The sequence below is a fragment of the Lissotriton vulgaris genome, chromosome 11 (genome assembly GCF_964263255.1).
Source record: "Lissotriton vulgaris chromosome 11, aLisVul1.2, whole genome shotgun sequence".
In the NCBI taxonomy this organism is placed as follows: domain Eukaryota; kingdom Metazoa; phylum Chordata; class Amphibia; order Caudata; family Salamandridae; genus Lissotriton; species Lissotriton vulgaris.
In genome coordinates this window covers 140,551,778-140,567,328 of record NC_141699.1, presented here as the reverse complement: position 1 = coordinate 140,567,328, position 15,551 = coordinate 140,551,778, and the positions used below count along the sequence as shown (strand labels likewise).

The window sequence follows — 15,551 nt, the reverse complement described above, 5'->3', positions numbered from 1 at the left end:
CGTGCACCATCCTGTTGGTGATTGTGATGGTGTCCTCGTTGTCTCTCTCGAGATAAGGATGCCTTGCATTCCACCGTGTCCAAGCAAGCTCCTAGGAACAACAGGCTTTGTTTTGGATGCATCTGAGATTTGGTTTTGTTGATTGTGAGGCCTAGCGATGCGAAGAGATTGCGGCATGCCGTAATGTCGGCTCTCACTTTGTCTTCTGATGGACCTTTGACTAGCCAGTCGTCCAAATACGGGAAGACCTGCACTTTTGCTGCCCGAAGAGCTGCTGCCACAGGGGCCAGGCACTTCGTGAAAATCCTTGGGGCCGACTTGAGGCCAAATGGGAGAACTTTGAATTGATAATGGGCGCCGGCCACAGTGAAACGGAGGTACTTCCGATGGTTTGGGTGGATTGGGATGTGGAAGTATGCGTCTTCCATGTCCAAGGAAGCCATGTAATCTCCCTTGTTGAGGCAACTGAGAATGTCCGAGAGGGTGACCATTCGAAATCCCTGCTTCTTGAGATATTTGTTCAGATTGCGCAGGTCTAGGATCGGTCGCCATTCCCCTGTTTTCTTTTTTATGAGGAAAAAACGGGAATAGAAACCTGTCCCTCTCTGATGGAATGGAACCTTCTCTACTGCGTTCTTGAGTAGCATAGCTTGCACCTCCTTGAACAATAAGTGAAGACGAGGGGGAGGGGGACCCCTGGGCGGAGTTGGTGGAGGTTTGGTGATGAACTCTAGGGTGTGACCATGATGGATCAAGTCTAACACCCACCGATCCGATGTTATATTCTGCCATTGCTGTTGGAAAGCAGATATTTTCGCGCCCACGGGAAGGTAAGGGGTTGGAGGTGGCGCCCAATTGCTCTCACTGTTTCTTGTGACTGTCTCGTCCTTGGTTGTTTGCGCGCCTTCTTCCTCCTTGACGAGAGAAACCAGCCGATCCAGATTGTCTGTAAGAGGACTGGTAGTTTTGACGGTATTGTGGTTGATACTGTCTGCCTTGCTGGTAATAACTTCCTCTGGAAGAATAACCTCGTCCTCTAGCTCCTCTGAATGAACCTCTTTTATATTGTAAGGATCCTAGAGACTTTGCAGTATCTGTGTCAGTTTTAATCGTCTGGAGAGCCTCATCGACATGTTTTCCAAAGAGGGACTCTCCGTCATAAGCCATGTCCAGTATTTTCAACTGAACCTCCGGACGAAACGTAGTGGCTTTTAACCACCCCTGACGTCTCAGGACAGCTGCCCCAGCCAACTGCCTGAAATTCGTATTCGCCATATCTAGAGCGCAGTCGATGGATTCTTCCGCTGCCCGCTCTCCTTCCATTAAAACTTTCCTGGCTTCTTGTCTTGAGTCCTCTGGCAATAGCTCTATGAATCTAGCCATCTCCGACCACATATGGCGATCGTAGCGTCCAATAATCGCCATTGAATTTGCTATCCTGATGGATGCTGCAGCCATAGTGGAAAACTTCTTCCCAATAAGGTCTAATCGTCGCCCCTCTTTATCTGGTGGAGTAGAAATAGGGGTAGCTGGGTTCTTTGACCTTTGCTGCGCCGCCTGAGAGATTACCGAATCCGGGCGTGGATGACCAATAAGGCACGCCGGACTAGAGAGCGGAGCACGATATTTCTTTTCTATTCTGGGTAACACAGCAGGCACAGATGCAGGGTTTTTCATTATCTTTATGCCTTCCTTCCAAATAAACTCAATCATGGGAATGGCTCTAGATATCTTCCTTGTTTCCTCTTTAAAGTCATGGAGAAAACACTCAGTTTGCTCCACTGTAACCGGGAGCTTAAACCTGGTTGATGCCCTCTGCATCAAGTTGTGAAAACCACCTACATCTTCAGGCGGTGAATCTGAAGGTTGTGGAGTTGGAGGGGACGGCATGGGTATAACATACTCATCCCATGGGTCCGATGAAGGTATGTTAGGCAACTCTCCATCCTCTACCTCCTCTTCTGATGATGTATCCGGAGTTTGTGGAGGCAAGACCGGTTGCGGAGTTTCCACAATTGGAGAGACCGGTGGCTGTTGCCGAGGAGGAGCTACCGTATCAGATTGAGGTACTTGCGGAGGAAAACGCTGCTTGTAGTCCGCCAGCATAGCCTGTAAATCCTGTATCAAATTAGGCGGCAACTGAGTGACTTCCGGGACTCTAGGCCTTCTCTGATGTTCCAATGAATGAGGCACTATGATATCCTCTTGGTAGTAGTGCTCAGCGTATGAATCCTCTTCATCATCATCTTGGCACTTGATGACAAGTTCGGATGGGTGACGTGCCACACCAAAAGCACCCTCATCATCATCATCTTCAAAGTCATCTTCTTCATCATCGGCAAAAGTTTCTAGAAGATGAGAAGGCATAAGTGGAGATATATATGCACCCTGTTGTCTCTTATAAGACACTAGTTGAAAATTCTTTGTCGCTATTGGCGTACAAAAGGCCTGATTCCCAGTGGTAGGTCTTAGTAAAGCTGATCCCATCGACCTTGATGACCCCGGAGACCAAGGTGCATCTACTTGCTGAAAAGATGCCGTCGTCGACGGATTTATCGTCGACGAGATCGACGACGAGGGCATCGTCGACGATAGACTTGCCGTCGACGGGACTGTCGTCGACGGGCTCGACGTCGACGGGACAGTCGTCGATGGAGCCACCGTCGACGGGACGGTCGTCGACGGGGTAACCAAGGACGGGCTCGTCGTCGACGGGATAGACGTCGATGCATTCTTCGTCGACGAGGCAGTCGTCGACGGCGGCGTCGACGACTTCGTCAACGGGCTCTTCTTAGACGACGAATTTTTTGATGATGACGGCGTCTTCGTCGACGAGTCGTCCACGAGAGTTCTTTTTGTCACAATACTAATTTTAGTAGACACAATCGGAGTAGTAATAGATGTAGTGGATATCATATCCATAGAAGAAGAGGTTGCAGTAGAGACAGTGGTCACTGGAGAGGAGACAGTAGAAGTCTTACTCACAGTTTTCTTTGCCGGATCGTTGGTGGCTGAGGCTCCAGAGACAGAATGTTTGGATCTCTGAGAAGAGCCTGAAGTAGAGTGGGAGGTCTTAACATGCTTTCTCCCCTCACTTATCTTATCCTCTTGAGACCTTGCCCTCTTGCTAGAGGTAGAGGCTCTGTCATCATCATCCTTGGAAGAGGATTTAAGCCACAAAAGGACTCTGGCCTCCCTATCCCTTAAGGTCTTGGCAGGGAAGGTAGTGCAGATCTTACAGGTTTTTGCCTCATGCTTGGGATACAGGCAATAAATGCAGTCCTTGTGTAAGTCATCCACATGGACCCTCTTCTTCTCGCATGTTCTGCAGGGTCTGAACAAGGCCTTCTTGTCAGACATCTTGAAGCTCTTGATAGAAAAACTGAGTCAAGACTCAGGGAGACTCCCTTCCACACGACGTGCGGTGAAAATCTGAGGAGAGCTGGCTCTGCAGGGAAGGTTCTAGAGGGTGCTGTGAGCTGATTGGTTGGAGCAAAGACTTTGGGTCTTTTAACATAATGAGGTAGATAGGCTACTATAATATAGGCCTCAGGCCTTTCTCTAGGGCCTGCTACTGCAAAGTGCTTTTGGCACTGCTTTTTTATTTACCGTAGGACTCCCGCCTCGACGACGGGGAATGATTCAGGCATGTGAATCTATGAAAGATACCCCAATACTGGATAAGTTCTAATTATACCATTCAGGTTTGTATGCAGCTCTTTGATGTCAGTTCATAGGTCACTGTCCTATTTTAGGATTGTAACCTCTGTACTGCAAGTAACCCACTGAGCTATACACATAAATACAGTTTATCTGCATTTAAAAATTAGTAACAGACAAAATATTGCTCTCCAGCAGGATCATTAATCACCAGAGTTATCTGGACATTTTAGTAGTTGTGTCTTGCATCCGTCATGATAACGATACAATGATATAAAATGTACACAGCATACACAAAGTATGTGTCATGCTGGGCCCTCATAGATTTAAAAAAAATAACTAATATACACACATCCTCGAAGCATACATCTAGCTGGGCCTTTGCAGATTTTAAAAAATACGGAACAATAGCCACACATTCTCTTAACTGCTCCGTTCAAACTCTGTGGCACAGCCTGATCTCATAAACAGCTGAAGGGGTTAGGAAAGGTGAATCTGGATCAACAAACTTCTTTTTGTAGTGGTTGAGGTGTAGGGAATAAATACACACACATTGTCGGCAGATTATTTAAATTTATTGTTCGAGAGCGTCGGGACACAACCTTCTTCGGGCACTCGCGTTCGGCCTCTCAAATTGGCCGCCCGCGATTACCCAGCATGTTCTGGTGTTAGCGCTCGAACACTAGAGCGCAACACCACATATCTCCCCCCCTTAACAAAGGGAAGCGTGAATATCAAGCGGGAACAAAACGGGGTAACACAATAACCATAGTCTTACTTGACCTTCATGTCATAGTCCTCAAATCTCTTCGACAACTTAATCAGTCTCCCAATTCTTGTGCGTCAGTGTGTCGGGACACCGTCCGCACGCAGACCACTCACAGGGATAGTCCTGCTCCCTGTTGCGTCCATCTGCTGTGACCTTTCATTTTCACTGGTACCTGGGCTCTGTGGCGTTGGCCAACCAAGTTCCTCCATGGTTTCATTCCCACCCAGGGTGTCTATTTCTTCCTCTCCCTTTTTGGGCGTAGTGGGGCCTTGGGCTGCTCCTTCGGGTGTCCGGTTTCTCTCTGGCCGATTTCCTTCTTCCTGGTCTGTTGGATTCCTCCCAGCTTGGTTTTCCCACTTCATGATTCGGTTGCATCTGGCCATCCTGTCCTGTGAACATATTTTTGCATCACTCAGAAGGGCTGACCTGGCATATGGCTCTACCACTTGTAATGGTGGACTGAACTTACTGTCTCCTTTCTTCTGCAGAGTAGCTTGTTTGACTCATACCCACTCGCCCCTCTCCAGGGTAACATCCTTGACATTGTGTCGTTTGTTGTAGTATTCTTTGTATACTGGCTGTGCTTTTTCCATGTTGCTACGCACCACTGCCGGGGACCACTTGCTTTGAATGATGAGTTGTTTCCACGCTAGGTTGTCACTTGTAAAGGGGTCTCGTCCCCGTAATATCTTGAATGGACTGTAGCCGGTATTCACCGGGGTGATGAGATATGGCCAAACCAAACGTTTGAGTTCCTTCTCCCAGTCCTTACCCGCACTTATTGCTGCCTGTACTGACCCCATTATGACGCAATTGAACCTCTCTGCTAGTCCATTTCCTGCTGAGTGGTACACAGGGGTGTGCTTTACTTCTATCCCATTCCGGTCCATGAATGCCTTCCATTTCGCTGATGTGAATTGCGGCCCATAGTCGCATGTCACAATCTTTGGGATACCTTCCCTTAAGAACGTGGAGGTGAGGATGGATAACACCGCTTCAGTGTCGGCCACTTCTGGCCATTTGGAGTATCTGTCCACAAGTACAATCGCATATTTTGGCACTCCATTCGTGTCTAGTATGGGCCCCAGAATGTCAATGGATAGCATTTCCCATGGACTGGAGGGGCAATCGAATCTCCCTAGGGGTGGACGCAGCAGGACTTGCGCCTTGTCAACTTTGTTGCATTGTTCGCACATCCTGACATGTTTTTCCACTTGACAGTCTATGGCAGGCCACCAATACGCCTGCTTTGTCCTGGCTTTCGTTTTTACTATCCCCAGGTGTCCCTCATGCAGAATGCTGAGGAGGTGCTTTATTAAAGGCTGCGGAGGGATCACTTTGTCTCCCCTGAGTAGGAACACCGGGTTGTCTCCTATGGACAATTCTTCACGGACTTCCCAAAAACGTCCTCAGATTGCTGTCTAAGTGCTTCTTCTCCGGCCACCCTTGTATCACGTATTTCTTCACCATCGTCAGCGTGTCGTCATTCGCTTAGGCTTCCTCCCACTCGTGCGGCCTTATCACTGCCTCATGGTCTTTCGTAAGAGCAACCATGTATTCCTCCCACTCTGTGGGTTCTTGGTCCGCTGCTGGCTCCATTGCCGCTGCCCTGCTCAGAAAGTCCGCTACTTTGTTTCTGGTGCCAGGGAGGTACTCCCCTTCATATACGTAGTCCAGCAGTCTCAAAGTCATCTTCGTGATGCGGGGAGTCTCATGTGCATGCCCGCAGGAGGTCAGGACCCTCACCAATGGTTTGTGATCCGTGTGGAGTAGGAATTTCGAGCCCCACAAGAACTGTCTGAACCGCTCCATGGCCCAGACTGTAGCCGACATTTCTTTCTCTATCACGCTGAATTTCTCATAGTTGGGTGCTAAAGCTCGTGATGCAAAACTGATTGTGGTGACTTCTCCCTCTTGAGTCTTTTGCGTTCGCACAGCTCCTAGCCCCTTGTCGCTGGCGACAGGGGTCAGGATGGACAGGGCTGCCTGATCGACCCCGTTGAGAGGCACTGCAGAGCAAATGTCACGCTTTAAAAGGTCAAATTCAGTTTGCTCCTCTTCCGACCATTTGAATGTGTTCATTTCCTTCAAGAAATGTTGCAGGTGGTGTGTTTTGGACGCGAAGTGGGGAAAAAATTTGCTGTAAAACTCCGCCATTCCTAGGAAGGACCGGACGTCTTCCTTATGTTTAAGAATGGGCGCCTCTTTGATGGCGGCTACATTTGCTGTTTTAGGCTCTATCCCTTTTTCGCTAATCTCGTGGCCCAGGTGCGTCACCTATCTCACTGAATTTGCATTTCTCCCACTCGGCAGTGAGTCCATTTTGTGCTAGTACGGTCAGGACTGCCTTCAGTTTTGCGTTGTGATCTTGTTTAGATTTTCCCATGACCAGGATGTCGTCCTGGAAGTACTGCACGCCTTCAATCTTTTGGAACAGCTGGTGCATAAGCTTCTGAAATACCGCGGCGGCTGACGCTAATCCGAATGGCATCCTTAGGCATTTGTAACACCGGAATGGCGTGATGAAAGATGTCAAATGATTGCATGAGGGGTGCAGAGCTATTTGGTGGTATGCCGAGGTTAGGTCTACCGCGGAGAACCACTTGACTCCCTTTGTCCTTGCCAGCATCTCATTTATTCTAGGTAGAGGGAGCTTGTCCACCACTATGTTCTTGTTGAGTTCCCTCAAGTCAACACAGAGGCGCACCTTGCCATTGGGTTTCTGTGCTACTATCAGTGGTGCCAGCCACTCTACACTTTCAATGGCCTTAATAACTCCGTTCTTCTCCAAGCGATGTAGCTCTTCCTGCACGGCCTCTCTGCTCCTGAAGGGGATATTGCGGACCTTGTGGTTCACAGGTTTAGTTCCTTCCTTGAGGCAGATTTTGTGGGTGAATTTTGTCAATCGGCCTATGGTACCCTTGAAAACTTTGGGGTATTCCGCCTTCCACTCGTTTTCCTCGTATGATTGGGCTGTGTCCATCATTGGCACTTGGGTCGCTACTCCCGGGTTCAGTTGAAAGCCAAGGGCCCCTTGGTCCATCCACCCCAGAACTGAAGGCCCTTTCTCTGTGACCTACAATTTCCCTTCTACTGTCCTCCCTTTGAATTCGAACCTCAGTGGGCGATAGCCTACCATGGGTATAGGTTCCCCTGTGAACGTGACCGGATGTATGTCTGTGGGAGCCAGGTGGGCACCCATACTGGGTTCAAAGTCTCGCTCCCACACCTTGCATTGGATAATGGTGAACGGGGACCCTGAATCCGCTACCATGGTCACTTGTACTCCTCCAATCGACATTTGTAACGCCGGCTTCCTGGATATGGCGCAGTCTATTCCAAATACTAGATCGTCTACGCACAAGACTTCATCTTCTCTTTCTTCGTCTGGGACTTCATCTTCCCTGTCCGATCCCTGAGTGACTTATTTAACTTCCGCTTTTCTGGCCTTTCGTCGACACACTTTTGTTTCGTAGTGTCCCATTATTCCGCAGTATGAGCACTTGGCTCTGAACGCTGGGCAACCTTTGTCATTACCTGTGTGTGTCTGGCTGCCACACCTGTAACAGGTGTTCTGCTGTCTCCTTGCGGTCTTTGGGGTTTAGAGAACCTAGAGGGGTATCTCTTCTGGTACCTCGCCCCTTGCAGTGATTGTTGTTATGTCACTTCTTGTTTGTTCTTATCCGAGATCTTGTACACAGGGATCTTGTCGACGCTCTCTCTTCTTGCTGCTTCGGCGCACCTATTAGATAGTTCAGCCTTCTTGAGGAGTGCCACAACTTCCTTGAGGGGGGCATCTCCGTTGACCCACAACTTTTCTTGGATTGCTGTGTTTACCATGTGCATTATGATCTGGTCTCTGATGAGTTCATCCTGCAGGGCGCCGAACTTGCATGTCACTGCCAGCTTCTGTAATGCTGCTGCATACTCATCTATCGATTCTCCGCTTTTCTGTTTCCTTTGGTAGAAATTGCACCGGTCAATCGCAGTGCATACTACTGGGCGGTAGTGTGCATCGAGGTTTTCTAGTGCATGTTGGAACACGTCCGTGTCTTCATGAGGCCTGGTCGTCCTCACTCGGTTCTCGTATACTCTAATGCCTTCTGGGCCTAGGTTGTGTAGGAGGATTTTCTTTCTCCTTGAGGTGGAGAAGGCTCCTTCCCCTTCCTCTTCCAGCGCGAATAAGTAGTTCAGGAAATAGCGCCCCCAGTCTTCCCATGGCATCACAGGCTCACCCCTTTTTGGCAAGAAGGGAACTAGACTGGTGAGGAGGATGACTGTGCACTCATGTTGGCAGCGTTGCGTGGCTGTAGGCCTGGCTGTGCTGCTGCGCCTGGCGGGCTCCCCGGGGCCTGCCTCTCCCCCGCCTCCAGTGGCCGCGTGGTGTCCCCTTCGCGGTTTGCGCCTTGGGGCTCCAGTGTTGTGCGCCCACGTGGGGTGAGGCACTAGTTTAGACAGGGTCACTGCACGTCTTTATAGGGCTGAGCTTTGTTCATGGGCAGCGCGCTGCTTCCACTCTCCTCTTTGGGCACTCACAGTTCTGCTGGGCGTATTGGTCACTCCACTATTCCTCTGTTCACATGGTCCTTCAGTGTGTCTGCCCACAGTAGGTGGGTCACTCCTGATGGCTGGATGACGCTAGCGCCAATAGCCTCTGCCTGGTGCCGGTCCTCGTGGGCCACTCTTGTGTTGCAAAGGCCTTGGACCTTGTCTGCTTGTCCCTCTTGTAATATGGGTGCCTGCACGGTTGGGGAGGCTCAGCGCTGGCAGGCGCTGATGATAATTTCTCCAGTGCGTCCTTCCCCCCAGGGGTCCGGTTGCCGCCTTTGCCACGCTCGGTTGATTGGTGCCGATGCCTGGTGGGTTCTGAGGTGGACGCCGCCTGCTGTTACTCGTGGCAGCGCCCTCCGAGCCTCGTGGCCATTTGTAGTGGTTGAGGTGTAGGGAATAAATACACACACGTTGTCTGCAGATTATTTAACTTTATTGTTCCCGAGCGCCGGGACACAACCTTCCTCGGGCACTCGCATTCGGCCTCTCAAAATGGCCGCCTGCGATTACCCAGCATGCTCTGGTGTTAGCACTCGAATACTAGAGCGCAACACCACACTTTTCTCCAGCGCTGAAAATCCACGCAGTAGGACAGGGCGCACACATTACCCGGTGCCAAAGAGGATTTCTCCCCTTCGCCATGCCCCTGTACCTGCACAAGTGGGTGGGGACACAACCCACCTTCCTAAAAGGAGATGCGTCATTGGGGGTGCCTGTGAGAAAAAGCCCAGGCCCAATCACGCAACTCCTAGAAAAATAACGCTCAGATGAACGTTTTAATTGCCATGGCCATTTGCTGTTGCCCCCTGACGTTAGGGCCACGGTTCATGTTTGGGTGGGCGCGGCCCACCCGCTAGAACTGGGCCTGGGCAACAAACTTGCGCTATATGCTCCTTTTTCCAGCCCGTCTGTGTGATCCACACTTCCACATCCTTCTTTTTCGACACTCCTGAAGCCGGTAGGTACTGGGCAATGAAGAACTGTCTCCTGCGCAGCAACTCGCCCCTTCTGGTGGGGGGGCAAACTCTTGAGAGGGCCATTAAAGAGCCGGGTGCCGCCAAGGCAGGCAACGGGGCTCCCGCAAGTGGCGAATGAGGGCCGGCGGGTCTCCCCCCTCTTCCACCACAGATGTTCCTAGTCCTTCACAGGACAATGGAGGTGGGGCCACTGTTGCTGGTGGCGCTTCCCCCCTGCCAGACGTGATGACCTTGACCTCATTTTCAACAGGAGATGGTTGTGCGGCAAAGGCCTGAGGCTGCTTCCACGGCCGCTATTGGTCTCAACCATATCAATGTGCCAGTAGCACCACATCCTTTTCAAGGAGTACTTCCGGTGGGGGACGTGGTTCGATTTGCTCCAAAAGTTGTTTTTCTGCTGTTAATGATGAATATTTTGGGGCCAACAGATGCTTCTGGGGCGGGTGGTTTAGCTCGTTTTGCAATGTGTTTGTCCATGTTTCAGCAGGGGCGGCTCCTCCGCTATGGCGGGTCGCCCCACTGCCTTTAAGCAGTGAGAAACATAAAATGACAATAATTTAGTTATTGTCATTTGATGTTTAGTGTCCTGCTGCTTTGCGGCTGGTGGGCGGGCTGCTCTGCTCTCTGAGCAGGCTTGGGGAGGGGAAGAGTGGTAGCCCACTCCTAAAGTGCGCAATGACTGTTTGGGTGGCCCAAACAGTCATGCACATTTCCTTGTTCTCGATGCAGGCTGCATTCGGATACGAAAGAGTATATCATGCCAGCTACACTAGGGGCACCTGTGGAATAGCTTTATGCAAGGGGTTGCTCATACACACTTCGTACTTGGTATCAGCAGAGACTGTTGTAGGTCAAGGGGCTAGAAGCCCATATAGTGTTGTGGGAGGAGCGCTCCACTGCAGACGCTGTTAAACCACATCAATTGGTACTGGACAGGCTCTTGCTGCGACAGCTCTGCCTTGACGAAGCAAGGCTGTGCTGGGTGGCCTACTAGAGTCGGTCCTACGGCTGGGTTGGTAAGTCAGGTAAACTTCTGTGCTGGCTGGTAACTAGCAGCCTGGCGGATAGAGTAGTTCCTAGTGTCAGAGTACCTGAATGGGGACTGGTTATTGAGGCCCTGGACATAGCTTCGGCGTACACAGACTATTATCGCATTTTATGTGCTCATCGCTTGAGACCACCACGCAAATATTAATCCCCTCTGATCGCGGACTTGCCGTTGCGCACTCTCGCGGTGGCAGACGCAGCATATCTCGACAAACCATTTACCCTTGCGGAGATCGACACAGGCCTTTTGGACATGAACCCCGGCAAGACACGGGACCAAATAGCTTCCCGTGGAGTATTACAGGAAATTCCAGAAATCACTGTTGCCCCATTTGCTTGCGCTCTACAATAAGGCCATAGCTAAAGGCCACTTTCGGGCAGAGTTAAATTAGGCGATTATAGTTGTCCTACACAAGACAGGGTGGTCTCAAGGGAGCAGAGCATTTTATAGCCCGATCCCGCTTATTAATTCAGATCCTAATATATATACGCCAAGGTGCTAGCCGACAGTCTCCTCAGAGTCATTCACACGCTGGTCCAACCCGATCAGTGCAGGTTCATGCTATGTCACGGCACACACCATTATATCCACAGGGTACAGGCAGAAGTGGCATACTATCAACTGCTGCCAGGGTCGAATGCCTTTCTCCTTATAGACTTTGAAAAAAAGATGTTTGACTCCCTCGGTTGGGACTTCCTCTGGGATACCCTTGCTGCTTTGGGCTATGGCCCCTGATTTATCACCTATGTGCAAACACTTTATGCTGGCCGCACAACCAGGATTCAGGTGAACTGGATCCTTTTGCAGGTGTTCACAATTTGGCAGAGAATCAGGCAGGGTGTCCCTTAACTTCTCTTCTTTTCATTCTTGCGATTGGGCCTCTGGCGGCTTGGTTTTGCTATGATGTTCGATTGCAGGGATTCTAGTATGGGGAATGAAACGAGGGGGATCATATTGCTTTATATGCAGACGATATACTGATCTTTCTGAGCGACTCTGCGTTAGTAGGCCCCAGAGCCCAACATATGCTAGACTTTTATGGCCAAGCATCCAGTTGTTGATTAATTATTCTTGTAGACTGCATGTACGGGTCGCCGATTCCCCACTCTCTCCCTTCCCTGACTATAGTAGCATTCGGGGTGTGGCAGTTGGCCGCGAGATGGGCTGGATGGAGGGCAGAGTTTACCCCCAGACTCCCCTTCGGAGGGGTACAGAGCTCCGCCAGGTGGCCAGCTTGATGGGGTTTCGGAAGTAGGACTTGATTGGTATTTCATGTTTAGGTGATGTGTGGCAGGGATCACAAATTCGGTCCTTCTCAGACTTACAAACCAACTTCCAGCTGCACCACTCTCAATTTTTCAAATTCTTGCAGCTCTGCCATGACCTACGGTCCCACCAGTCCTCCCTTGGGGAAGTTCCTAAATTCAGTCCCATGGTAGCCAAGGTTCCTATGAGTCCCCTGGGGCAAGGAGGGGATCTCTCAAACGTATCAGTCATTGGTCATTAATTCTCGATTTGCTCATTACTCTTTGTACCCTTTGGGAGTCGCAGGTGGGCCTTCTGGCTAACGGGGAATGGAGGCAGGCACACATGGCTCAGAGAGAACTGGCTATATCCTGTTGGCTCCACTTGATCCAAGTGAATGTTATACATGCTGCATACTTGACACTGAGACAGCTTTGGAGGTCGTCCTCCAAAGTCAGCTTTCAATGTCCACCTACCATTACTGTGGAGCTCACAATGCAGATTTTTATCAAGCATTCTTGTCGTGCCCTGTTATACACGGGTACTGGTCCTGAATTATGGCAGTTCTGTCGGGGGTTGGGAAGACCAGTGGGCTGTTCGCCCCGTATTGCTCTCCTGGGATTACTGGAGGACCTGGAGGAGAGGCGATCTGATGGGTATCCTCTGGGTCTGCGGATACTGATCGCTAAGCGAGATACAGCCCGAAACTGGACCTTGGCTGCTGCCCTGGATTTGCAAGCTTGGCAGTGGGCTGTAGACTGCTGTGCTAAAATAACCAGTATATGCAGCATGAGGCAGCCCACACAAACATTGCAAGATATGGGGAATTTGGTGGGATTACTTTGGGCTCCAGGGATTGACCTGAGGATCCTGATGATGATATGAGGCCACAAGGTCGAGATTGGTCGTTTTGTTCTGCCTGTCATGTTTGTCTTATGTTTGAAAACCCAATAAGAATGTATGAGGCCGGTGAGGAACAGGTATGTGGTTTACTCTACCCAAGCCAACAGACGCTACGCCATCACAGTGTGAAGTGTCAATCAAGTCCTCTGTATCCTTTCATCAATCCAGGGAGTAAAATATCTGATGTACATCTAATGTAGCACAATTTTTCGCTAGCTTTCCCATTGATTTGTGTTTCCTTGTACAGCAATGATTATTTGGATAGGTTAATGTGGACATGTGTGTCCACTACAAAGCTGTATTCTAAGTGTACAAAATAACAAGGATATGGGAGTGACACTGGTCAGACATCAGCGCGGCATGGAACAAATGTAACACCCCGGCTTCACCGGGGAAGGGGCAAGACTTGGATTTTCAGGCAATTGTTGCAGATGGTACCAAATGGATGGAAATCAGGATTAGAGCCTGCGGGTGAAAATGATACATCATTGAGGGTTAACCCCGCATATGAATTTCATGTTGTTTTCAGAAACCAAGCAGCTACTAATGTTCCTCCCGGTTGATATTGTAGGGTGTCTCAGCTCCCAGCACGCATAGTTTCCCCTGGTGGAAATACTTTGCATCCTTCAATGAGCTGATGTATAAATGTTGATGTAATGTTTCTCCTTTATCCTTTGTTCCAAAGATGGCTATGAAATGCAATCATAACAGAAAACGTAAATTTAAATAAAGAACTTTTGGGAAAAAAGTGTATCAAACAACAACATAAGTCTAGTTTTAACACTGTTAAAAAATATGAAAATTAAAAACTTTTTGGAAAACAGGTGCTCTAGAAAATTTTATGTGGAACCAATTCATTAAGTATTACACTTTTTGATAGCCAATTTCTCAAATGTTTTAGAGTGTACCACTAGAATACAACAGATTAGAACACAACCATGTCAGTTCCCAGTGGGTTAAATATTAAACCAGTGGAAAAAGCTCTTGATTTTAAACCTGTAGACTGAGGTATTATTCACAACCCAGAGCTTTGGAAGTCTAAACTTTTACATTAATATTCTGTCAACAGTGACTACTAATCAGAGGTATATCCGTTCATTTTACTTATATAACACATTTCAGTTAAAGAAAGCCAGATAGACTTGCTCCATGGCCATCGCTAAAAAGGGAGAGATCGTCAGATGCCATCAACACCGCACGGTATCTTGCACCATTCGCAAGTCCTTTCTTAAATACTGGTAGTTTCCCAGCATGGTGGAGGACAGCAAGTTTAAAAACTGTACTTTTAAAACACTGGAGGTATATAGCAAATCAATGGTGGGTTTTGCTAAACTCTGCTCCAACCAAAACACAGGGTCCTGCGAAAATTTACTTTGCCCTTTAACCCGCTCCAATTATTAAGTCCATAGTTTTAGAAACTGTGGGTAATGAATGGTCAGATAAAATGTGTGTAGATGGCATTGACATGCCCAGACAGCTAAGAGAATAGTGTCATTTAATGCCACATAAGTTTGGGAACCGACAATAGGATGTGTAGCATTCTATCCACTAAAGATACCCACACATCCAGGTAGGCTCCACGCAGACAGCGTAGGGGAGGTTGTAAGGAGCTCGAATTAGAAATTCCTAGTTCATCTGGGTCCTTGAACGCTACTATGACTTTGGTGATCCAAACCATTTTTCACTGGCTACATGCAGGGTGTTAGATCTTCCACCCACATGGTCAACAAACTCTACTTCTGAGAGGAGGCGTCAGTGCGAGAGATGATGATGGGGGTCATGTTGGAAGAGAAGCCATCTCCAGCTCTGTTCTTGAGCTTGTTCTTTCCACTCCTGACACAGACTGACAGGGAGGACAGGGTAGCTCATTTTGAAATGGCACAAGCTGGTTCTTCTGTTCTTTCGCTGGGGGTTTACTGTTATTTCCAAACACATCATCTTCTGATTTTAACGTCAAAGAGGGGAGACTCCTCGTTCTGTGTTTGATACCTTTTCTCTCTTTTTTGTAAGCTGCAGCCAGATTGGCAGTAACCTGAAAAAAAGGTAAAGAGGCTACATTATTCCCACTCCCTTCACTTGACATGACTCAAACTGAGAAGGAAGGCAGACTCTGACAGTCTGCTTTAACTGGCTTCATCAAGGCACAACATACATTTACGGAGATATCAAGATACAGAAACAAGGAGTTCCTATGCCAGCACTGATGATTACGCTAGGAATACTAAGTTATAATTAAGGAATGTACAAACACTCTCATAAATAGAAGATGTTTACTACTCTTAAGAAGATGACTGACAAACTCAAAATGTAAAAGTTCTTCAGTACAAACCCTCTTCTGGATAAATAACAGTTCTCCAGACATATGTTTGAGCAGGATGCTTCTCTTGAGGTAAGACAA

General features: G+C 48.8%; 2 protein-coding genes across 2 annotated transcripts in view; both read right to left on the bottom strand.

Moving 5' to 3' along the window:
• Window positions 1–14,831, bottom strand: part of ABCB9 (ATP binding cassette subfamily B member 9) — a 198,698-nt gene extending 183,867 nt beyond the window's left edge. The window contains exon 1 of the mRNA XM_086942937.1: window positions 14,716–14,831. Coding sequence (XP_086799063.1) covers window positions 14,716–14,831 — 116 coding nt within the window. The remainder of the gene's footprint in view (window positions 1–14,715) is intronic.
• Window positions 862–2,367, bottom strand: LOC147679397 (uncharacterized). Its single transcript, XM_086944662.1, has one exon. The coding sequence runs from the start codon at window positions 2,365–2,367 to the stop codon at window positions 862–864; it is 1,506 nt and encodes a 501-aa protein (XP_086800788.1).
• Window positions 14,832–15,551: the final 720 nt, after the last annotated feature.

What these genes read in the sequence shown, in the direction of transcription:
- LOC147679397 (XM_086944662.1), bottom strand. Translation starts at nt 2,367, where the DNA reads ATGCCTTCTCATCTTCTAGAAACTTTTGCCGATGATGAAGAAGATGAC.